We start from the raw sequence: 25,350 nt of genomic DNA on the forward strand, positions 1-25,350 counted from the left end.
ATCAATATTCGGTCAAGTAACCAAATGGGGTTCAATGCAGTGGTCTCTTCATTTTTTCCAAAGCTGTATATTCAGCAAAACAAACATGGAAAAACAGTTAATCCAGCCTCTACACTTACTCTGTTCCCTGGTAATTGAGTGAGTATATATATATTTATTTATTTTGAGTTGCATAAGATTCAACATTTCAAGAAAAATCTTCCAATACTATAAACTGGTACCTCAGCATGTATTTATTGAGAAGAAAAACCTTCATGACTAATCATCAGCAACTCAAAAAATTAACAAATGCAAGTAGTTTAGATCATTTTACCTCGTGTAGAAATTAGTTGTCCATGTCTTGTTTTCACTAGAATAAATGTGTAACCTGATAGATGCATATTTCTGTTATTCACTCATCAAAATGTCAAATCTTTATCAAGTTCAGGACTAAAAGAAAAATAGCTACTTTAAGATTGTTGTTCCAACAGGTTTGTCGTTTTACTCTGAAAAATCAAGATTAGTGCAATTAAAAAAAATTAAAGAAAATTCACCTTTCACAATAAATTTGAAAAAACTTTTTTTAATTTTGATTCGCAATTCATTTTGCACCACTTCCAATACATTTGCATGTACATATGTGACGGCGCTTTACTTTCAGTCCTGAAACCATTCCAAACGAGGTTAAAACCATGCCAACCAAGCCCGGTATGGCTCGGGGTCCGAAAATAAAACTAAAATCACTCTTTGAGGACAGAATAGTAATTACAACATGGTGTCCAAATAAATTTAATGCCACCAAAACTCCTAGTGTGCTACACTTGTTTAGAAAAGATAAAAAAGGTTATTTAGAGGGGGTCAGCTGCACTGCGTGACAGCACAACATTTTTACATCCGCAGGTCCACGTGCTGAAAATCCTAAAAATAGTTTTTTGCGATCAGATGTGTACATTAACGCCTGTCGACATGTAATGCATCAAAAGACGCGAGGAAAAAAAATAAGCAAAGACAAAAAAACAAAACAAAAATACAAACATTTCCACAGCACAGATACTTTGGGTGGCAGCATAAAGCAGACAAAAGACACAAGGTACAGTCAGCACGTATGTGGTCATTAACCACCTCTCAGTCTTCAAGCACAAGAGTTTCCAGCATTTAAAGAGCAATAAAAAAAGCACTTACTTGTAGGAAAAGTCCAACAAATAACACTTTATATATCATTAAGCGATGATTAAATTATAATTGCACCATAGTAAAGTTTAATATAATCAGAAATAGCAGAAAGGTTCTACAGCGGTCAGATGCATAGTTCCCCCTTTACTGATTTGACAGGCAACAGTTCGAGTGTGTGGGGAAAAGAAAAAAACCTCTGCAGCACCTTAAGGTCTTCTCCGTCTAGAAGAAAAACAACATTAATAAAAGTGATTTTGACCTTAAATGACAAACTACAATACAATCGATGCATGGTTTTGCTTACTTTTGATACCCATGGCTTGAACTGATGTTTGCCACTGGAGGCTTTAACAGGGAGAAAAACAAAAAAGAGGGAGTTATTCTAACAACAATATGCATAGAACAGCATTATATACTAAATATTTATAAAACAAAAATCAGTAAGCTCAAACATTTATTTGAGCTTACCCTGTTTTCAATGTCGTCTGTTTGAGCCGGTCCCTCTCTAGAGCCGGATCGCCTTTTGCGACTAAAGCCAAACAAAACACGAAGTGTCTCTATTAGTAACTTGGACAAAGCAAAACTCAACAGTTTTCGAATACATTCTTTAAAAGACTGGAACAATTAGGTGGATGTTGAACATGTCTTTATGTACCACATCAACATGGTAAGAACAGTGTAGCGCAACGCATTGGGTCAAAGACTTTACCTTGGTGCTGTTGGGTCTTCTTGCTTTAGAGTCTCAATATCAGTAAACTCCACTGCTTGCCCTCCACCTCTGGTCTTAAAAACATTGCCCTGTTGGAGTAAAATAATAGTAATAAAAAAAAAAATAAAATCAATATGAGTACCAGTCTGTCGGAAAAAGTAGTAAGACAGGCCGATTATTAATCAAATCAAGACCCCAATAAGGAAGGTTTCGCCAGATGTGAATAGGTTGAATTGTCAAATCCATGCACAAAAATGTCAAGTTAAGGAAATCAAGTAGTTTTACCTTTATCAATTTGGTCTCGATCTCCCCATCAGAGGCAAGCTCTTGGTGTCTAAGCACATATTTGTGGCATTTAGACAGAGCTTTCTCGTTCGGGGTCGACACCTTGATCGCATTGGGTATGATTGGCTGCATTACAGTGTCTAGATCCAAATTAGAGGCCGGTTTGTGGTCTACCCATTTCTCCCCACCCGCAGAGTGTGAGCGCCTGTGCATTGGATGAACCGGTGGAACCGTCTGGTGATCCCAAAGTGAGAAACAAAAATCAGTTATTTACATGTGATTCTTTTTTTTTTTTAAAAAGTGTGCAGTGGTCAGCAGGGAAGCTTGATCATGAAAGGCGGTCAACTTCTTGTGAAAAGAACAGTATTGCTGGAAGTAGAATAAGGCATCAGTAGATGGATTTTGTTGCATTTGTGTGAAAATCATTCCAATTGCAGAAAATCAGCAATACATCCCTCTAATCACAGGACATTTCCCAAGAGTGAGATTCAGTGAGCAAAGATCACTAAACTAAAGAATGGTTAGCATGCAAAGGAACAAGCCAAAATTATTTATTCCAAGAGCAAATGACACAGAATTTTGTATGCGTTACAATAGATTCATGATGTGGTGGAAAGCAATTTTTCAACACTTATTCTGTGCACTGGAGAGACTGAACAGTGGAACTTTCTGAAAAGTGTGCCAGATTACAACTGGTGTGAAACTGAGCACATCATACACCGTCCACCTCTGAAAGGCTCAAAAAAAAAAAAGAAGAAAGAAACAGGGAGGGGTTTGAAGTGGCCTAGTCAAAGACTGCCCTTAAATCTTTTTCAAATGCTGTGGAATTACCTTAACCAGGCTATTCAAATCTGAATGAATTAAAATGATTCTGCAAAGAGTCACTGCCAACTCTTGCAAACGCTGTATTGGGGAGACAGGCTGGTCTGGATAGGTTTTGTCCTCCTTAACAAATGAGATTTTAATTTACAAACTACATTTCCTCTATATCCAAGTTATTGTTTTAAAATATGTTTGATGTTAAATAACAAGTGTGACAAAAAGTAAATAAATCTACAAGTGAGTACTTTCCCAGGACTGTAACTGTCACTTTACTCAAAATTCAACCTTGACAAAATCTCTGGTTCAAAGTGTTGATGGTGGAGCTTTGCTTCTGGGTATGATCACTACGTCACACACTCTGGTCTGAAAAGATCACGTAAATGTTGCTGTTTATTTTAAAAACCCTGTAGTGTTATTTAATTGGACTTAACTTTTTAGAGGAAATTTTGAGTGAGAGCAGACATGCATCATTTTATGGATAGTCTTATCAACTGTCTTTGCTTTTTGGCGTCACTCAAGATTGAACTGAACCATCTCAGGCCTAGAGCTGCACAACACTAGAAGTCATCCAATCCAACAGTCTAAATATATTATTTGCATGCCAAGTGTGAATTCATGACACCTGGAATGTAATATCCAAAACTGTACTTTTCAGCTTCCTTCCAAAATCTTCACTTTTCCAAATTCCTTAACAGAGATAAAGCTGAAGCTACAGAGGTTATTATCTGCACTCCAATTTTGAATTATCCGTTTTACAAAAATGATAATAATGTATGCAATACACTTCCAAGGAGCTCTGGTGATGCTGCTATTGCTACTTACCAGAAAGATGTTTATTTTATTAAATACACATCTAAAAGTCAACAGTACGACATTAAAAAGGAAACTACTCTGGGATGCAGCATGCAGAAACAGCAAAGTAGCTCGCAGTTATAAAGGGAAAGATGACGCAAACGAAAGCTTCAACGATCTACGTCTCCAAGAGCAGAAAGCAGGAATTCTAGTCTATGCCAATGTTTCTACTAAACAAGCACACTCCATGGTAGCTGCTCTACACCAAGGCAAAGCCGACGCTACAGGCTTCAAGCGAAGCGTTGAATACTTTTTTAGGACAGCTACTAACACACTAACCCTTGTGCCTGCCTCTTTGTTTAGCTCATAGACAGACGCTGCATGAGGGACCTCAGTCTCTGGGGCCCAGCGCCGGCCTCTCCTGCGACCCACGCTGCTGGCGCCGTGGCATGGGGTGGGAGTCCTGCTGCCAAACTGGGGCGTTCCTGGTTGTCTAGACTGGCTGCCTGAGTCTAAAGGGAACCTCTGCTCCCAATCTGAAATGTAGGAGGCGACCGAGGGAAAGGATGAGGAAGAGGAGGAGGGAGCGGAGGTGGGGACGGGGTCCTGAACTCCTCTAACACTGGCTCGGTTTTGGCTGAGAGGCGTTTGGCCTAAATCCTGCAAAGTCGGGGAATGAGGTAAGGTGTGATGAGTGGCATGAATTAAAGGAAAGCAGAAATACACAAACGACAAAACACACACACACAACAGAAACAGCTGGTGTGGACAGCAGCGTATCCCAGTTAACTGGATCACAATAATTATTAGTGGCATGCAAAATCGCCACACTGAGTCAAGTTAATAGAGATTAGTGGAGTCCCAGTGTGAAATAACAAACTTACAGAGAGAGGTGTAGGAGAAGCTGAGCGCTTCTCAACTATGTTTCTATCCCTCTCTCTGGAGGGTCTCTCCGGCTTCCTTGGCGGCTCGGCGGGACCGCCGCTAGCGCCGCCGTTCTCCGTCACGATGGCTTTTAACTGCTTCAGCTTCTCGTCCTTCACCCACAACTTGTTCTGCAGCTCCAGCTGCTTGGCGTTCACTCGCCTCTCCTAAAAAGAAAACAAATACAAAATCGGGAAATGATTACGAGTTATCAGCATATTAAAAAGATATTTCATACCCGTCTAACCATTAAATCTTAGATTGGCGGTAAGTCGGAGTGAATCAATAACCGTGTGCCGTATGTTCGTTGATTCAACACTGATGAGGAAATTATATCCAAATCGCCCAACATTATAACTAGAGACGCGTCAATCAATAGGCTGAAATCCACACTTTCTACTGAACTGGATTTAATCGGCAATTAAACTTATCAAAATTAAGAAATTTCACAGTTGTCAGTCTAAAGACAGATTAGACTGAAAGGAGGATGAAGCAGGATGTGCTTTAACACCTGCAAAAACATCCATTTTTGTTTCTTGCCATCTGCTTCTGTTGAGTATCTAATGGTTGCAAGTATCGGTAAAGACACAGCTTGCTTTTTTATGATCACTGACTAAAAATGTAGTGGTACTGAAATAATTGGTAAGATGTTTCTTTGGGAAAACTATTCATCAGATTTCTACCGTTTTTAATACAAATCTCATTTTCTTAACCCGTTAAACAGAGCATAAACTTTTCTCCGAATGTCAACACTGAACAAACAAAATGTCACAATTGTTGAAAACACTGTAGTTCTCAGTTGCCAACACAAGCTTGACGTTCCGTTTTACAGTGCCCTCCACTTTTGATAGCATTGCTATAGCAACAGCAATCTCACAACAAAAACTTAGAAAGGTCTAACCTCTAATTAAAGTTTCCCCTCATTCAGTGGAAATAAATCCCCTGTTCCTATAAATTGGTTGATCTGCTTTCATTTAAGTAATTTTTTTTACCTTTTTTGTTGTTTTTTTAAGTGAACTAGTAACATCTGGGAACTTCTACATTTTTAGACTTTTCAAAATGGAAAAAACAAGAGAACATACAATTAACTAAGGCAGATGTGTGTTGATCTTCATAAATCACAAAGTACCTACTTGCCAATCTCTACAGTGAGATTAAATACCATGAGGTTTATAAAAGCTGGACATGATGCGACTGCAATAGAAATAATAATAATTAAAAAAAAACTTAGTTATCCTATTCTTGTACTAGGAGTTTTACTTTACATTTTAAAAATCAAAAACTTATCCAGACATGTCTATGTTTTAAAAAAAAAAAGTGATTTTTTTCTTCTTTTTTTTTTTTTACAGAAATGTGCAAAAAAAATTTCAATAGTTTGGCAGATATACTCATAAGTCATATTAAGTCAGCGTTGTTAGCCCTGTTAGAAACCCAGTGTATGTTGGTGCATCCATGTTGTTCTACTTACACACTCCCTCTCCCATTTGAGCTTGGTGTCCGTCACCATGCCCTGCATCCGCTGCTCCATGCGCCTCCTCTCTGCCAACTCCTTCTGCAGCCTCTGCTCTCTGCCCTCCAGCTCCTGCTGAAGAGAGCGTTTGTCCTGCTCGTACATCTCTGTCGTTTTCTGCAGGATGTCGATCTGCAGAGGAGGATCGGGAGTGAGGACAAAGTCGACCTCACTTACAAATGTCAAATTACTTCAGCAAAATGTAGAAAGATCAAGACCTTGTATTCTAAAGTCTTGGATTTTTTTTCCAGTCGTTCAATCTCTGTCCTTTGGTTTGCAATGACTTTGTCTTTCTCCCCCAGTTTGCTTCGCTGATCATGCAGTACGTTCTCCTTAGAACTGAACTGACTCTCAAACTGCTGGAGCGTGTACTTCATATTATTTGCTGGAAAAAAAAAAAAAAAAAATCGCATAATTCATCTTGACATTTCCTGCTTAGATTTTTTTGTGTAGTTATTTATGGCCAAAAAACGCTCATATGACGATCTGTAGGTTAACAGAATAAAAATCCTACCAGTCTGGTTGAACTGTTCAGTCATCTTCTGACGGATACGATACCGTCTTTCCAGAACCTCCATCAGACGGGGCAACGTCTGATCATCAGAGGGATCTGAGAGCTCGCAGGGAGGCAGTGGTGGGAGGCTTTCAATGAGCTGGTTCAGCTGAATTGGATCTTTACAGGAGACGACATTAAATCATGAGAGTTTTGGTTTTGCTGTTTATTTTATAAGGTGTAAGATAGTCTAAAACGACACAGTCCACATGATTTTAAGTAATAAGGCTCTAATCTGCAGAGAAGTACAAATTTCGAGGTGTAGTTTACCTCCATTAACAGGACCTCCTCTTTCTTCCAGTCGGCGTGACAGCTCATCTTTGAATGCCTGGTTCCTCTGCCTGCGTCCCGGTGTCAGGCCACAGATCGGACGGTCCACCGGCCGAGCCACCTCCACTTCCTGGGTCATCTCAGCAAAGCGCATTACCAGCTGCAGCACACACAATGCAACACTTATGTGAAACTAAACTGCTAGGTTGCAAATGGAGGCCAAATTAAATCCAAAAATGTTTTAAAAATAGCATTAACTTGTGCATGCTACCTAAGCAAGTAACATTTTGGCCAAATACAGAAAAGACTCCAAAGTTAAGCAGGAGTTGTACAAAACGGAGACCGTTACCAAGGTTTCTTCATAATCCTCAGCTTTGGGATTAACACAGACAACCATCCTGACTTTTCCTTCTCCATCAAAGTAGTTTTTAAACAAATGTGTGACTTTAGAGTCTCGGTAGGGCACCATCTGAAGAAAACACAAAGGGTATCAGAGAGTGAATAGAAAATTAAAGAAAGTTTAAACAATAAAGGTTACAGAGCAAGGTAGCGAACCAGAAACAGATAGAAATGGTTCAGTGTTGAGATACAAACCCTATTAGTTCCACACATCTGGTTTTCACGCAGGACCTCCATACATGTCCGCAGGGTCATCAAGGATTGGTTAATATTACCTGTAGATTAAACATAGAAAAAAAAAATCTCTGAATTGAATGAATTGTGAAAATGTTTGAGAGATGTAAAAATGTTGGGTTTTTTTACATTTATTAATTTCGAACAGACAAAAGTAAAAGCAAGAAAGAAGAAAAAAGTAAAATTAAAAACTTATTATGCCCAATTGACATGCAATTTTATATCGTCTGTTCAAAAAGGAGCAGGTAGAAGACACAAGATCTTATGAGGTCCAAACTCTTTCATACTCATCAACTTATAGACAATTAAATCTCCAAACACCAGATAAACTTAAATTATTTCCACCTTACATGACATTTAAATTTCACTTTCTCATCTTTAAACATAGAATTACTTAAACATTTTTTAATATCATTTATGGACTTTGAAACACTCATCTTAACATATTTCCCAGTAAGCTTTTTTTTTTAAACAATTTTTTAAGCTAGTTTATATTTCTACTTTTTTTCAAAATCATCATTTAATGCATTCCATAAATCTACTCCATATGCCGATGAGCAAAAACTCGTTTTGGTCGTTCTAATACATTGTGTGGAAGTTCTATTTTTATGGTTGGAAATGAGCTGAAACGATTTAAACCGACCTGCTTCTCGAAGGCGACTTCCCTCTGCTCTGGTTCTGCTGGTGCGTTCGCTGCCCGCCAGGTCAACCAGGCACAGCTGGCTCACATTCACCTGGCTTTTGTCCTGTTTGAGCAGCAAATGGACTATGTAAGTTCTACTTTTTACAGCTCAAGAAAAGTAGAAAAGTAATCCTGTAGGATATGACATCCTCAAGTCCTAAATTAACATCTCTGTCCTCACTTGTGTGAGAAATGCATACATTTGCACATTATTGGTAATTAACTGCTCTCCTGTTTAATAGCGTTTTATGTCAATTGTAAAACTCTTCCTCAATATACGTTTTTAAGTATAAGAAATTAAAATAAACAATCTTAGCAGCCAATCACCTGCAGTATATGGTCCCCATCAGCATCTAGAGGTGCCTGGGCCAGCTTCACTGTGAACACACTGTGGGAGCGACTGGACTCTCGGTTGAGCTCAGTATTCGCTATCCGTCTCTTCTTTTGTCCTAAACAAATACAGAGTTGCAATATGAAACATCAAGATTCTGGCAAGAAGAATTTAAATATTAAAAACAAACAGACAGTGATGTTTTAAATCCTTCAATTTGCCCATAACCCCTGTACTGATACAGAAAACCTTCACCGACCTTTCCAGAAGACTTCAAAAGCCTCTTCTGTGGATTTGACTTCAACTTCTGTGCAGCCGGCCACATACATGTTGTGATTCTGATCTTCACGCAGAATCTTTGACTGAGGAGGCCTGAAACGTGGTGATAATGAAACGACAAAAAAAACCCCAAAAACACTGTTAGATGAACACTGTAAAATAATCATCCTCTGCTTTCGTAAGCCAAGCTGCAAAGCTGAATACCAAACATTTTATGCGATGTTGGAACAAAAGATTTATGGAGACACAAGTTCATTCAAGGGGAACAAGCACGCCAGGTATGCACAGCAGCATCCAAGCCATTCAGAGACATCTTCTGTGTCCTTATCAGTGATAATAAGGAGCAAAGGTAACAAGAGGACAGCCACAGATATCTCACAGAGCTAGTTGGGAGTCATCACTGTTAAGACCAGGCAGTGGGTTAAAGGGATGGAAACAGACTAACGACGTATGCAACCAATCAGCTACAGCCAAGGTTCATGTATGACAAACAGTAAATGGGGTGGAAACTAAAGAGCTAATCTGCATTACTGGGCCACATACATGAACTCTTTGTTCCATACTGGTGTGTTTCCATCGAGCCACCTATCGAAAGCAGGGATTGGTCATTTGTCAAATATAGATCTTATAGGTTAAAAAAACAACTCATCTGTAAAGAAGAAAAGCATCAACTCATTTTAAACAGTCTTACTTTGGTCTGACTGGATCAAATGGAGCATCTTCAAGGAGGTCATAGATATAGTTGTTGTAGATCTCAATGTAGGACACGAATACGCTGTAGCAGCAGTCTTCGTCGACGCCCTCGAATTTACACGCTTGGTCTGGGTTGATCATATCCGCAAACTCCGGATCTGCCCGCTGCCTACAATCGATTTATTCAAAAATGAAAAGAAACCAGCTTGATAAGCCAGAAACTATAGTGCCGAAAAATGAGGATAGTATTCCAGAACCACCCAGATACCTGGAAGACGGCGTTCTGGGAACCGACTGCTGGTTGTCTCTCTTCTGTCTCTCAAGCAGAGCGTCAACCTGGTTCTGAACCTCAATTCCATTTTTCTCATCAGGTTTAAACACCTAAAGTGACACTTGCGCCTCAATAAATCTGCCTCGAACGTTTTGAGAGATCAAACATATAAACCATTATTTATCTTACAAATCTTTTGGCCTGAAAAGGCCCGATGCTGTTGAAGAGCATGTCTAGAGAACGAGGAAGGAGTCCACCTTCTCCAGGCGAGCCGGTCATAGTGTACGTTTTACCACTTCCTGTCACACCGTATGTAAACAGCAAACCTGCCAACACAGTCACACATTTTATAGACAAGAAAGTTGAGGTGGCCATATTGGGAATGGCCAAGTCAAATCAAATTTGCTGTTAACTTATTCTTGAGCATGAAAAAATATAATTACCAAGCACAAAAACATAAAAACTCTATTTTTAAGCTTCATTTCAGAATGCTTGAGAAATATACTCTTAACTCACTTCAAACAGGTAACTAAACAAATAGCCAAGAAATTGGCATTTGTAATCTACTTTATATATATATATATATATATATATATATATATATATATATATACTAGAGCTGAATGACTGAATTTATAACAAGTATTTTGTCCATACAGGAAAAAATCTTATTGACTCAAATGTAGACAAAGGGCAAACATTTGACACTTTACATAACTGAATGACTGTTAACTGTTAAGAAAATGCTTTGAAGTCCCAGTTCACCTACCGTTTTTACAGTGAATGAGGTCCTCAATGAGGGGCTTGGCGACATCTTCAAACAGCTCAATTTGAGTTGTTTTAATACCAAACACCTTCTTAAAGCAGTACTGTGTCTACAGGAGAGACAAATGGAAACGCAAAGTCATCCGATAAACACTCAAAAAATAACCATGTTAAATTTGTTACAGTGGAGACAGTTGCTGATGTTTGGTTATACAACTCATTAGCTGTGCATACTTTTTTCCTGTATGTTTTTTTAGCCCAGGGTGGTGTGGCACTAGGACAGCATTCAGTCGTACAATTACTGAAATAATAGTAAATAATCCTAATTTTATCACAATGTTCGGTCAAATACCATCCACTTTAGCGTCTCTTTAAATATAATCTTTTTTTCCATGAATGTATAGAACTTGAAAAATCCGACAGTCATTTCAAATACAATATTGCACTCACTAACTCATATGTAACATACAGTACATACCTCCTTGTATTCACCATTGCGGTTTGCTTTCAGTCCATCGGGAGCATGAAGCTGAATGGTGGAGCTGCTGATCATCTCAACACAGCATTCCTCATCTTCTCCACCAAGTGGACGTATGCGGCAATAAACCTGGAATAAATAGTTTTAAAAAATATATATATATATATATTCTATGTTACCTTAATGTAATTCAAAGTATTCCATTATACATTTCATATCACCTTTTTTTAAACTAATCAACTATTAAGGTAAAAGGTAGAGAACAATTCCCAATGTCAAATATAAATCGCAATCATCTGAATGTATAGCTAAGAGAATACGTTTGTTTTATGTTAGTTCTGTTCTTTTTGGAAAAATAAAGTATGTAAATAAATGCTTATTTGTCAAAGTCGAATATCTGTAGCCACACTAATAACTATACATTGTATTTTTGAAGATGGATACATTTTATATAATTATTAAGAATATTTTATGCCGCATAACAAACGTTGTTACATTATTGGTAAAATGCCATACGTTTGAATTTTGAATACATTAATGTCGATTTATCTGAGTTTAGGTACCACTCTTCTAAAGTCACGGCAAAAAAAAAAAAAAAAGATGAAGATTTCCATACATGATCAGCTACTTAAGAAAAGCTGGAACAGAAAATGAGCAACTAGCTGGTGACGCAGCGTCTTGTTTTAACTTTGCTCTATGTAATCCTCCAGATGTCTGCAGAATGTCACATACCCCCACGGGATCTTTCTCTATGTTGCTTGGCTTTTTGGGCCTTCGAGGAGTCCTCCCTTTCCTGCGACAGAGTAACCCAGTTAATATAAAACAAAAGCTACTACAATTCACTACCGTCATGTGGACCATTACACAAGCTAAGAAAAACATTTCAGCGAAATCCTAACAGAGATATATGACTGGATCACCGCTAGCTTTTTGTCATTGTGACCGTAAGCTAGCAAGCGCATATGCCGCTTGCTTTCGATAAACAAAGACATGAAGTTAAATTTATGCTCACCAGTCGAGTACAGCTTTACAATATCTTTGTTCAATACAGTTTTAAACATCAGACTGTTAGAAAATGGGTCCTGGGATCACAGAAGAAGGTTGGCAGTTTACCAACCGTAATTGTAGCTAACGACTTGTAGCTAATCTGACATTTACAATAAGCAGGTTAAGACATTTTCTGGGGGGAAAAAAATCCTAAACTTCAAATAAGCTCCAAGTGTGATTCTAACTCTGGTCATAATTTATGAGCACATGTTCCATTTTTTAGAAAAGGTATGTGTAATACTGACCCAGCTCGCTGCATTGTTTATGTAATGAAAATCCTCTCAGCTGCTCAGAAGCGCCTCTTGTTCACGATTTGAAATGTTCCCTCTTATACGACGTTTCTTCCGGTAGTCATGGACGTCAACCAATTAGACGCAGAGCAAAGCAGGAAGTCCCGCCCCCGCCTAGAAAAACCGTTTACAGTGCTTTTTGTTCAGGATCAGGTAAAGTGATTAAACACGATGAAAAACAACTTTCACGGGATTTTTTTTTTTGTCTATCAAAAGCTGCAGAACCCTTATGTGAAGCATAAAGTTTCTATAAGAATTTTTATTTACAAATGTACAATATTATTTAGTTATTTTTTGCTTAATTTTCTCCTACTATACTACCAAAAAATCAGATTTACTTCCAAGAAAAATGTTTAATAAAAAATTAAAGTAAAGAAAATAAAAATAAGCATTGCTTTACAAATTGTTTAAAAATGGGGGTGGAGGGAGATCTGATGATTAACTTGGGTACATCTAGGGTGTGAAAAATTGTGTATTAAGAAATAAATATATTTCATAAAATCACAACTGTTTTAATTGTTGCTAACTCTGAATTTATAGATTTTTAAACCCTTTTAAAAATCTATAAATCAAAAGAATGTTTTTATCCATTCTTTTTTTCTGTTCAGTGTCCAATTAATCTACTTTCTGTTCTTCAGGAGCATAAATAAAACAGGTAAAGTTATTTAAGCCACTGGTGACCACGGTGGAGGAAGGCCCATGTTAATGATGTGCTTGATGTGCACAAGTAAGCAGAATGGCAAGGGAGCTTAAATATCTCAAAACTCATAAAATGCCAAGAGGTATTGAATAACAATCTTGTGCCTTCTACCAAACTGAAATGGGGAAATCCCCAGGTCTTTCAGCAAGAGTATTATCTACGTCTTATGGCCAAATAAACACAGGAAAATGTCAGCACACCAGAAAATAGAAAAAGTTTAAAACATACCTTTCTTATACCAGAGTCAAATTCTATGGAAAACCTGCGGAGTGACGTGAGAAATAGCATAAGAGCAGAAGAGAGGACCCAGAACTCTGGACAATCTAAAGATTGTGATAAGAAAAAGATGCAAACATATATTTTTCTATATTCTTTAACCATGTGGCACATTTTAGAAAAACTAAATGCTGCCCTGTTGGTAAGGTTGTGCAAAGTATTATGAGAAGAGCGCTCAAGCATTTTGGCACTTAAGTATCTGTGGGTTATTTTTTGGGCATAGACTATAGATGATGGACGAATGGGCAAGACAGTGATTCAAATAAAAAACAAAATTCAGACTTGGTTTGAATTTTATTTTGAAAAATTATAATAAATACATTTGAACTTAAATACTTTCTTTTTACATGTTTTATATCCTTGGTTAATAGTTTCAACACCATGAGTAACCGCACAATTTATGAAGCCATCACTATGCCGATCATAACAAACCCTTCAACAGTGCCGTCTAAAAGACCTGAGAGTTATGAACGTGACAACTTTACCCTCCTGTTATGTTCTGGGTCAAATTGACCTGTTTTAAAGTTTAAAACATTTTTTAAAATAGTTGAAAGTATTTTTTTTGCATGAAACTTTTTCTATTTCTCTTAATAGGTGCACTCTACATATAAATTGAAAATGTATTCATTTTACACATTTGTACCAACCCCTGGGTCTACTTTTTACATACATACTGTTCGGGTCAATTTGACCCGGCAGTCAGGTTAAAGTGCAAAAAAAAGATTAAAAAATGTGCATTTCTATAAGTTTCCTTGCAGCTATGAACCATATTTCACCACACACACACAAACACAACACACCACACACATACATGCACACCCCGACACACACAAGCCCACTTTCTAACTACTCTCTACTCCACTAGGAAACTGCGAGAAAGCAGGTGTTCGCACAACTTTTGACGGGAATCTTTTCTGTTCCTGTGGACATTAAAAGTGTAAATTCTTTATGTCCAAATGAGTAAATGACTAGGTTGTTGTCATTGATCCTTAATTTCTGAGAAATAAAAAAAACATCATTGCACAAATATTGATTGAAATGGTTAGTATTGGAGTTAATAATCAGATACAAAAATGTTTTGGAGGAACTTTTTGGTTTCTGACGCTATTGCATGATTAAACACTCCCCGGGTCAAACTGACCCACGGACATTTTTGCTGCACCCTAGAGACGAACATAACAGGAGGGTTAAAGCGACAATCTCAGCCTGTAAATTCTAAATTAAAAAAGTGAATTTTGAACTTGACATCATTTTTGTTCCCTGTAGTCTCTTCATTCACCACATGTATGACACTCAGAGAACACAGTAAAAAAAAAAAACACACACACACACACACCTCTGTACAAACATATGAAGCACCGATGCATAATACAGCAAACCAGCTGCTCTATACAAGAACCAGTTTCATTAAAATGTTCATTGTGTCTAAGCGTATTGTGCAACTCGTCCCTAGATCTTCAGCTCAGCTCTTGAATACTTTAACAGCAGCTATCACAGCTGAATGCTTGTATACCGTTTCTCTTTACCCCCCTATTCTTTTCACTCATCTTTAAAAACCTGGGTTAAGATTTAGTAGCAGGAGCAGAGTTTCTTTTTATTTTTTCCCTGTTTGCTTTTCTGCCACGCCGGGCCAGAAAGGAGAGGCAGACTAAAGAGGCAGATGAGGATCAAATTCACCACCACGCAAAGCAGTGCTGGGCCCAGAGAGTTGGCAAACGAGACGGGCACGGAGTTAGCGGTGAGCCAGGGGCGTCGCGTCACCATGTCCTGCTCTACGGCCAGCATTTGGAAGTGGGTGCCGAGGATGCCGCACACATGGAAGAGCTGGTGGCTGTGACCTGCAGGGGGAGCAGTCGAGTCGCACTTGAGTCAAAGCTTCTCACCTTTCACCACAGAGCAAATGATTTACTGGCTGTTAGTTAGCGGCGAGCCAGCAGTGGTTGTGCATTAACGCCTTCTCACAATGTTTAACACAAAAACGGAAAAAAAGAAAGAAAAATATGTGAATGTTTCACAATCAAATCAAACAGGTAGCTGTAAAGCGACATTAAGCTTCAGGTCAATACGTTTTCACTTCGGAGCTCCTGTGTATCCAGGATATCTTGAATAAAAGTAATTAAAGGTTTGTTTCATGCAGCTGAGCTTAATGCGTGTGTAGCATCCATCTTTATCTTTTGTCAGAAATATTGTAATTTGCTTGATTTGTTTTTTGTTAGTACATTTTCTTGACATTTATGAGTCCTTAAGTTTGTTCAGACTGTATTATCTTTGTTCAACCAATTGTTGGTTATATATGTTTTTTGATATACTGTCGCTATTATAAACGTGGATCATTTAAACACTGCTTAAGTATTTGTTCCAAACATACAAGTATTGTATTAATGTTGGTGTCTTGCACGATTTGCACTTTATTTGTACCCGTTTTCAAAGTTTTCTCAAGATTGTCAAATCCAACACTGAGCTTGTGACGAATCCTAACTTTGCCTTTGTTTGGTTTTCTATTCATTAAGTTTTAAAGAATTTGAATCAACTTGCACGGCAACAGATTTATCTGCAGTGACCTGACCTGAATGATGAGAGCTTGAAACCAATGACTGCGTCTCAGAGGAGGAATCTCACCTATGTAGTCGAAGCTGCCGGGTGCCAGGCGCTCAGGTAAGCGGGTGGCAAACAGGAAGCCAGTGAGGACAGCCAAGGCGATGTGTTTGTAGTGGAGGATGTTGGTGTCGTTGTCAGTGCAGCCGTCCCCCGTGCACAGAAACACCTGGGAACACGACACAAACGTGATCTCAGCGAAAACCAGGGAACTATAAAGCATGTTGAGCATGCTAACGTCTCTTGATGTGGCTTAAACTGAAGCGCTGCTGAGATGTAAGTCATAAATGCACGCCTGCCAGTTAAGCATTTAAATGAAAAGTCCAAAATGAAAAATATTCTACCTCAAAAGAAGAGTGAGGAAGGTCTCCATCTATTTAGTAACAGACTATTAGTCTTCTGTTGTGTAAAACCACCTGCATTTATACATGTCTTGGCCCATTAAACACAAAATATCCAAACCTAATCAAGATTTAGTAGAGTACATAACATCCTACTTTACAAGGTGAGCCGAGTGCAAAGATGCAGGTGTACAGTGTAAAGAGGATCAAAGCAGTTGTACCCTGTAGAAGAGAGGAATGTTGTCAAACAGGTAGGGGTAGGCGAAGGCAAGGATGCGAAAGAATTTGCTGAAACTTGGACTCCCAGGTAATCTGGAAAAAAAAATTTTTTTAAATGACTGTGCAATAAAAATACACGGACTAACAATTCTTCATGGTCAAATAGTCTTGATGAGGATCTATTTAGAGTCTGGTTGACATCATTTGTAATGCATAACAGACAGAAATCGGGATAAGCATTGCTTTTCTTACAGTAGGGCGATTGTTACGCAATACATTCAGCTGCTCTTTGTTTGACTTAACCGTGTGGAACTACACGGACCAGACTACACTGGTCCCTGTAATCACTGTCAACCAACACCCATTGCACTGAGCAGCATGTTGCTCAATAGTTCCTCCAAATATGCAACAAGTATCTGTCGTGGCTGCCGCATGACAAATCGTGAGTAAAGTCTAGAAGGCGGCTGCAATTTGGTTTTCCGACACTTCTTGAGTCACAGTGTAAAAATGTTCTGGAAGATGATAAAAACAAACAAACAAACAAAAAGTTTTTCTTTTCCTGTTTGCAGTCTCTTTACCTTTTCAAGTCACGGTTATATTGCAGGAAGGGAAAGCCAAGCCTGAGCGACAGAGAGAGATGAGATGAAAGGTTAGGAATTAGCTAATGATGACATAATCTTCGATTAGGTATGACGATCTTCACTTGGCTCAAGAATAAAACTCAACTTTACATACTTCTACTAGAAGTGGCAACAGATCATTTCCTCGTCATACCTGGAGTAGCAGGCCAGGACGGTGCAGATGAGCGTGTTGGCCATGGCGACGGGGATGTACCACTGATGAAAGGAGCTGTTCACCCACTTGTCGGGGAACGCGTAAAATGAATAAACGACTGCAGTCCCTGCAGCAACGCAAATCAACCGTTCAAAGTTACTTAAAATCAGGAAAATAGATCTTTGCCAATGAAAAATAATATTCTAACTAAATAAATGCTTCCACATTGAGAGCAAAGGCAAACTGTTCTGACATTTTGCAATCATGTTGTGTAATTCAAAGCAAATATTGGTATTAAGCAAATTGTAAAAGGGCAGCTAAATCGTTAGCTAGGGTAGCTATTAAACTTTCACGACTCTGGGTAGAGAGGATGCACTCACCCAGGCTGTAGAAACTGAGCGCCCCGTAATCAAAGAAGAAGCAGATGTGGCGCGCCCGCGGAGACATGGTGCTGAAGGTGTGAGCACAGCTGGACGCCAACGGATAAATGCAGCAGGAGAGGAGGAAGACCATCAGAGGCCAGGTGAAGGAGTCCTGCCATCCCTGCTGCATCAGCACCACCGTCACCAGTTTCCACAGAAAGTACCTGCCCAAAAAGAAAAAAAAAAACAAAACAAAAAACATTTTACTTTTCTGCCTGATAGAAAGAAAAATCTTTGGTAATAGCCAGTGTCAACTGCAGTGACTATCCACAGCACAAAAGCAGCAACAATGATGTTTCTGCAGAGGCTGAAGAGTGAAAAATGCCATAACTGCATCAACAGCTGGAATAACGATTTTGTACGTTTAAGAGGGTAAACAGAAAACGTTTTTCACAATGTTGAGAGTTCAATAGTGTGCCCTTCAAAGTAGCCTGATCTGTATTGTTAAAAAATCTTCTTTTTTTTTTTAAAAAAAAAAGATTTTTTTATAGTCACTTATAGTCACTGTCTGTGCTGATTTTTTTTAGAGTTTCATAGAATGAAAAAAAAGTCCCATCATTAGTGTATTTCTCTCAGAAATACACACAGGGGATCAAAGTGAGTAAACTTTATTTACATTACTAAATATTACTAAATTGCCCTCTAATTTAGATGAGAGCAAAGAGACACACATATGATATGTAACAATTTCAGATTTTTGTTTATTTTTGTAGTGAACTGCTCTGCCCTTTGCAAGATAAATCTCTCACATTATGCTAGTTTAAAACAAAGGGCTGTTAAAGTAACAATTGGCAGATGTACAAACTTAACGAAGATGAAGAAGATCTGAAATAAACCCAAAACACAAATGTCCCAAATAAAACCTCCAAGAGAAAAAAACATACAACATCTCATATGTTCAAACAACAGTGTCAGGAAAAGTCACATTAATTATTTTGTGTCAGCAACATGAGGAAATGTATGCAGAGGAGTAAACAAAGGGGTATATCAACATTCAGTGTCTGACATTTTTCAGGTTGGACTCTAAATGTGGGAGCGAGTTCAGCATAAACAGACTTCTTCCTTCCAGACTACAGCACCGAAGTAGGGAAACTTTAGTGCTTTCATTTAGTACTACAATGTATTATTTGTTCACTTCTGTTTGCACAGGCGTTAAATAAGACTTTTATAGCAGGTGACTCATAAATGTTCACAAGAGCTGGTCATCTTAGAAAGAAAACAGCCTACGAAATAATGAGCACAATTATTCAACAATAAGTAGACGCTGCTCCTTCAGAAAGTACAATTATGAATTATTATCCCTCAATTAAACCAGTTTTTTTTTCCTCCACACCAGTCAGTTACATAACAACTAAGAGCACTACACAAACAACCTGATCTGATCAGCTGCAGTGTGCGTTGTGTGTTGCCTTCAGTGTTTCCCCGTCACTGAGCAGTTAGCTAATTGTGGCAATACGCATGAAAGCCTGAAGCGCAGACCTGCTCATTAGTGCCAGGCCTTTAGGTCCGCCTCTCCCCCTTGACACAAGCACCCGTGTGTCTTCACGATATTCCAAACAGACCCACGTCTACACACACACACACACACACACACAGGTTTGATGAACATACCCCCCCTCTTGTCTTTTAGACAGTGCAGCCAAAATAGCCGACGTCTCGTTTGGGAGGAAGTGAAGCGAGGCCACGAGGGGCACTGATCTCAGCAGCCACTTTAAGATATTCACACAAACACACACACTGGGTTTTTGGGGGTAAAAATAAAAAGGATAGTTTTGCTAAACAATTTCAAAATGAGGGGGTTTCTCCTTTTAGAGATTTGATCAGACTTTCTATTAACTACTGGACACATGTTTGTGATTCCACAGCCGAGGAATGTCGAGGTGAAATCCTCGCGTTTACAGGGATGAATAAAGACGAGGGGATAAAAAAAAACACACACACACACGCCCACGCCCGCACACCCACACAAAGCATGTGTCTGGCTAATTGAAATTAAAATTCCACCTGAATGAGGTCACTGACCCTTTCCATGCTCTCTATCACAAAGTAGGCGTGGTTGATAAACACATCACTGATGTAACACCTGTGGCGTTCTTTTGCTGTCTTGCCTTAATAATGAAATAAAATACTTCCGTTCTGCTCACGCACACTGGTTGGGTTTCCATGTTTTCCGTTATTCTGTTCAGAATCTAAGTGACAAATCTGGCAAGATCTGGAGTCTTTTTGGAGATATTTTTATAAGTTCGGCTCATACTGGAAATACTCCTATTCATTATTTAAACCGTAAATATTTGCTGACAGGTCGTCCCAGTCAGCAGAAAGTTTCTTTTCTGTCTCCCTTTTTGCTTCTTTTATGTTTCTGTACGTGGGAATCAGGCTTGGATTTGGTCATCTGCTTTGCCTGAATCTTAGGATCATGTCACGATGCCACATAGCGTTTTTAAATGTAGTTGTAAAATTCACTGATGTAACAGTTCAATTACGGCTGGGTATGTTAAGGAATCTATGAATGCTTACTGCCCTGTTCTGTTGTATTTTTCTCTCTTTTTTAAAAGAGATCTTTTTCTTTTCTTGGGTGGGCGGGCTTTCGTTGTTGTAACTAAATTTTATAATAAAATATTAGATTGGCTTTTGGCGACAACCGTTTTATAAAAAAAATGTGATTTGATGCACAGCTGATCTGCAAGACAAACTCTGATGTTTTCTCAAGGAACAAATACCACAACAATCTAAAGATTCTCTCCTTTCCCTGCGTCGTTGACAAGTTGTCATTGTTTTGGCGCTATGTGTAACTTCCATTATGTCTCTTATTCTTGCCACGTGAATAATCGAATCTACTCCTTGTTAATGAAAAAATTCAACAGGCAAATCAGTTTAGTAATGAATAAAATGCGTAAACTTAGAGGGATTTCCTCTAAGCCTGAAAAATTGGGGAATATTTAGGGAAACATGGTGAGGCAGAGAGGGGAGGGGGAACCACATGGCTGCTGGGGATGGTGACTTGAAAACAAAACCTGTCAGTATGTTCAGTCTGTCTCAGGTTACACTGGTGAAAGACTGGGAAAACCATATGCATGTAGAAATCTAATCTAATCCCGTACAGGACCTGGATAGTACACAAGGTCGAGAAGATTTCTCTAGAAGATAAAAATGGAATCACGAGAATCTAAGAATGTTCCTGTGATTAAAGAAAAAGCTGATATTATGTAAGAGATGCCTGGAAAACTCTTCGGCCTGCAGGTTTTACAGGACGTGTGTGATTCACATCTCATGACGTGGGCACACGTTTTTTTGGGTGTTTTGTGTTGTTGTGTAATCGCTTTACCTCTTTAATTCAGGTACGTGCTATCCGGCCAAATCGAGGTTACTGACACAAAAAAATTTGCAGAATAACAGAAGCTTAATCAAAGGATGAAATCAGAGAAAGTTTCCCTGCTTCGAGGGTCAGCGTGTTGTTCTTAAAAAAAACTGAATATAAATTCTGTCAGCTGTCTCGTTTGATTTTTATTTTAGCACACATTGCAAAAAAAAAAAACAAAAAAAACTGAAATACTTAAACTTTTTCAGCTCACCAGGTGGGTAGAAAGTGAGTCCAGATGTTTAGCGTCTCATTGGTCATCTGGAAGAGGCTGAGGATGCAGTCGGTGGCGGAGCTCCTGGGGTGCCGGTACCCAGAAATGATGCTGTCCTCATGGAAAACCTCCACACAGAAAAAAAAAACACAACATTGTTTTTGGCTTGCACCTTTAAGAGAAATCTGAGCAACCCGTTTCTTCACTTCTGTTCTGCAGGCAAACCAAAATGAATTTCCATGTGAGACGGAGGAACTATTACCGCAGGAAATGTTTAATATAGGAGGTACAAATTAACCAGGAGGTACAGATTCATTCGCAATAAAGTTGAATCAAAGTAAATCCAAAGATGTTTCTTCTGAACTGGATGATAACATGAGTGGGAAAGTGAAGTGCGGCGCAAGATAAGAACAGAATTTTTTAAAAAGTTATTCTTTAACACATAAATCTTCTTCACTCCTAATGACTGGAAGCTCTCCTCAATCCTCCACCGCTCCTGTCTCTGACTCGGGTAAGTCAAAGTAAAAGAGGTGAAATCAGTTCATGTGTTTTGGTGAATGTGCGGTGAAGATGGACTTACTTTGGGCACCTGATTGATGCTGAAGACTCGTGGAAATTTGATGAGACTGAGCATGACTGCAGGGTGCCGCCGCCGTGAGAGAGGGGAGAGCTGAACTGAGGCCACAGGCGGGGTGTGCCTTTATGAAGGTGCGTGTTGCCATGCCGTCTGCAGGGTTCCTCCCCTTCCGACTCCTTCCTCTTCAAACCCGGCAGGAATATCCAGTGCAGTGAGCCACTCCTCCTCCTCCCCCTCACGTTGTCTCTGCGGAGGTGGAGGCCGTATGCGCACAACAGGTGTACGCTCACAAACAACTGTTTTCCCCACAACAAGGGGAAAGAATATTCACTTGATTCTCGTTCACTTTTGCAGAAGAAGGGACGTTTTGAGGACTGGCTAAAAACATTTTAGAATTATGCTACGAATGCAAGCTCTTCTTCTAAATGCAAAATCTTGACATTGCAAAACAGTGGAGCTGGTATTTCAAGTTTCACCAACTGACAAAGAAACAATGGCGCTGGAGTAAATAATTTCGCCCACTTTCTGCAACAACAACAACAACAAAAAAAAGAAGCTCGAGACCGAATCTGAATGTCGCCCGGGTTTTGGGTGGGTTCAGACGAGGCAAGGCTGGTGAATGAAGGGTGTGAATCAGTCTGTCAGTACAGTAAACAGAGCTCCTTTGCTTTTCGGCGTGACGTCTGATCTCAGTAGAGGGATGGGCCAGTCCGATCAGAGCTTCCAGAGTGTCTTATCTTGTTCAAACTTTGCAGCAATGAAGACAAACAAGATGCCAGTATTAGGAAGTGAAATGTGCTGTTGTTTGCTCGAATTGGAAATAAAACAGGAACAGCTCCCAGTATGTTGCTGGTGACAGCAGCTTACCCCCAGTAATGGTCGCTCTGCCAGGCTCAGTTCAAGCACAAGAGTGAGATAGTGAGTGAGATTTTTATTTTCATTTCAAAGCATTGATACAAATAAAACTCAGAGGATTCTGAAACTTCTGTTAGAAGCGTTCAATTGCACTTAATCAAGGAAACTCGTAATTTATAGCTTAAGAACAGTCCAATCCCCGAGTAGCACTTTTTTTTTGTCTTAGAACCACCCTCAATAGTCCATCCTGTGGAAAATCCCAGTGAACTGATGGAGACTCTCCAGTGCAGAAACACAACGTTAAAGTAATGACAGGCAGCCAGCAGCCAATACGTGTGTGTAGGTGTGTGGGTGTGTGACTGAGAGCCGAGTTGGCACAGACTCCGTTTTTACTGTTGTGATCTGTGTTAATGAGTACTTCTTCTAAATTTACCCTTCAAACAATGTCAAGCACCAGAGTAATAACCTGTGAGAGGCAGAGCGTGAAAACACAATCGTCCGTTGAAAGAATGTTGCTGTCGTGTACCTGAAGCTGTGTTTGGTTTGGTATTTCATTTTTATTTTCTAGACTAATCAAAAGTTTTAAGTAATCCTTATTTTCTTTATATCTACTTGGAAGCTGAATGCTTATAGTAGCACTTTCAACAATCTGATGGTTGAATAATCCAAATAACCAAATAATGACTAAAAACAATAAATATCCTTAATCTTATCAATCTACTTATTCAATAATTCAGTAGTAAAAAGGGCTTATGGAATAAAAATGTTTATTTTGTCGATATATGTTTGGTTTTTTTTTCATTAAAATTTGCTAAACATAGACGGATTAAAAGCAATAAATTCAAATGTCTTTGAACTCGTGTTTATTTAACGGTTTAGGTGCAAAAAGGGGTTTTGAATTAGAAAAGGGTGTTTTGTATATAAATGGTCTCTGATTTAAATGCGATTCATTTCGATTAATTACAGACCTTGGAATTCATTTGATTAAAAAGTTTAATCAAAACCCCAGAGTCTCTTACATTCCAATTCTTCCTAACACCAAGTAAAGAAACTGACTAGCCCAACCCCGGCATGTCTTTTAAAAAAAAAAAAAAATTTAAATTTTTTTACATTTTGTTTTAGTTGTAAATCAGAGTCATTCTTTTTTATGCGTCGCTGTTGTATGATCTGTACATCAATCATGATTACATAAATCTGACACATCATATCTGCACCAATCATCAGCTGCTGTCTGATATTTGTTCTGCTTCAGCATGGTGACAGAAGATCTGCGTTAATCCATCGCTGAAGTGGTGAGCACGCTTGAAATCATTAAACAATGAAGTGCTGGAGAATTATTCATAGCTGCTGTTTCAGGAATTAGTAACAGTGAGAATGACCAACATTTTCAGCTGCTTGATGTATTTTTTGACTCTCAGTTAATTTTTAATAGCTACCTTTGTTAAATAATGAGCTATTGAGGCACAGCTTATTCTCAGGTGAATCTTGGATTCATAGCATGATGTTGATATTTGTCAAAATGTGAACTAGTGCGCCTCCTTAAAATGTAACTTCAGATAGGATGTTGAAGTGTTTTAAAAAGAGCATTACTGGTAAAAAACAAAAAAACAAACACAAACAGAGAAGAGAGGTAAAGCTGTAAGCATTTAAAGAATAAACCAGGAATAGTCAGGGAAGCGTCTTAGGCATAGATGATGAACTTCATTCATGTTTTGTGTCCTTTAGTTGGCTAGCAGTGGCCAAATCACATAGTAATCTTTGATACGCTGGCAAGAGAGGCAAAAAAGTCCCACATAATGTAGATACATTTATCTATTTTACCTGTTTATCCTTTCAGTGACACAGGAAGACAGGTATTTTTCACCAACAGTCCTTGGGCGAAAGGTGAGATCCACCCTGGACAAGCTGCCAGTCTGTAACAGGGCAAACAACATTCACTCCTGTAACCCCCCCCCCAAAAAAACCTCTTAATCTTACAGGCATGTTTTTGACCTGTGGGACCACCACCACTGTCCTGCTGAGCAGCCCTTCTCACATAACAACAAATCCTGTTTAAAATCCAGTTTCATGCGATATTTTAAATAAAAGATATTTAGGTGGGTTGAATTCATGATTCATGGTATTTACATTCTTTTGCAATTCCGGTGTGAAAATACTGGAATTGCTTAGTCAAATCCTGTCCATTTTTTGGACATATTTGTTACCAAACGATTTGAGGAACCTGGGTAGTTTTTCTCCTGAAAATAATGCTGGATTAGTCAGGTCCTAATTTTTTTAATTGTAGTTTTTTTTACATGTATGATGTAGTTAGACCTGGCGTCTATTCTTCACAACGAGTCTCTCTTGTTGGGTTACATTATTAAACCTACACTATTAAACATGCCTCAAGCTGTTTTTTTTATAGTTGTGGTTATAAATTATTTTTCTTAGATTTGTATCCTTGGCTTTTTTCTAAATGGACAGGAAGAAAATGCTGACCCTGAGAAAAACAATAATTTCTCACCATCTGTTCTGTGTAGATCTGTTACCAACG

General features: G+C 38.7%; 2 protein-coding genes across 8 annotated transcripts; both read right to left on the reverse strand.

Annotated features, from left to right (window-relative positions):
- Positions 1-546: 546 nt before the first annotated feature.
- kif23 (kinesin family member 23) lies at positions 547-12,774 on the reverse strand. 7 transcript variants are annotated; one of them, XM_023332992.1, is made up of 24 exons: positions 12,442-12,774; positions 11,882-11,942; positions 11,150-11,278; positions 10,676-10,781; positions 10,096-10,232; positions 9,904-10,016; positions 9,634-9,804; positions 9,486-9,527; positions 8,923-9,035; positions 8,660-8,781; positions 8,294-8,396; positions 7,612-7,691; positions 7,367-7,486; positions 7,018-7,177; positions 6,709-6,867; positions 6,413-6,579; positions 6,153-6,326; positions 4,645-4,851; positions 4,100-4,420; positions 2,147-2,380; positions 1,862-1,950; positions 1,621-1,681; positions 1,457-1,497; positions 547-1,374 (listed from the first exon to the last, which is right to left on the reverse strand). In XM_023332992.1, the coding sequence occupies exons 1-24, from the start codon at positions 12,453-12,455 to the stop codon at positions 1,359-1,361; spliced, it is 2,940 nt and encodes a 979-aa protein (XP_023188760.1). In that variant the 5' UTR covers positions 12,456-12,774; the 3' UTR covers positions 547-1,358. The 7 variants fall into 7 exon arrangements, with proteins under 7 accessions (XP_023188760.1, XP_023188761.1, XP_023188762.1 ...); XM_023332993.1 differs by lacking the exon at positions 9,486-9,527 and having other exon boundaries at positions 12,442-12,773; XM_023332994.1 differs by lacking the exon at positions 2,147-2,380 and having other exon boundaries at positions 12,442-12,773.
- A 1,744-nt stretch (positions 12,775-14,518) lies between these two features.
- paqr5 (progestin and adipoQ receptor family member 5) lies at positions 14,519-22,073 on the reverse strand. Its single transcript, XM_005809595.2, has 8 exons — positions 21,966-22,073; positions 21,386-21,513; positions 17,772-17,977; positions 17,392-17,518; positions 17,196-17,237; positions 16,620-16,710; positions 16,082-16,226; positions 14,519-15,300 (listed from the first exon to the last, which is right to left on the reverse strand). The coding sequence occupies exons 1-8, from the start codon at positions 22,017-22,019 to the stop codon at positions 15,032-15,034; spliced, it is 1,062 nt and encodes a 353-aa protein (XP_005809652.1). The 5' UTR covers positions 22,020-22,073; the 3' UTR covers positions 14,519-15,031.
- Positions 22,074-25,350: the final 3,277 nt, after the last annotated feature.

Source organism: Xiphophorus maculatus, chromosome 4 (genome assembly GCF_002775205.1).
Source record: "Xiphophorus maculatus strain JP 163 A chromosome 4, X_maculatus-5.0-male, whole genome shotgun sequence".
Taxonomy (NCBI): domain Eukaryota; kingdom Metazoa; phylum Chordata; class Actinopteri; order Cyprinodontiformes; family Poeciliidae; genus Xiphophorus; species Xiphophorus maculatus.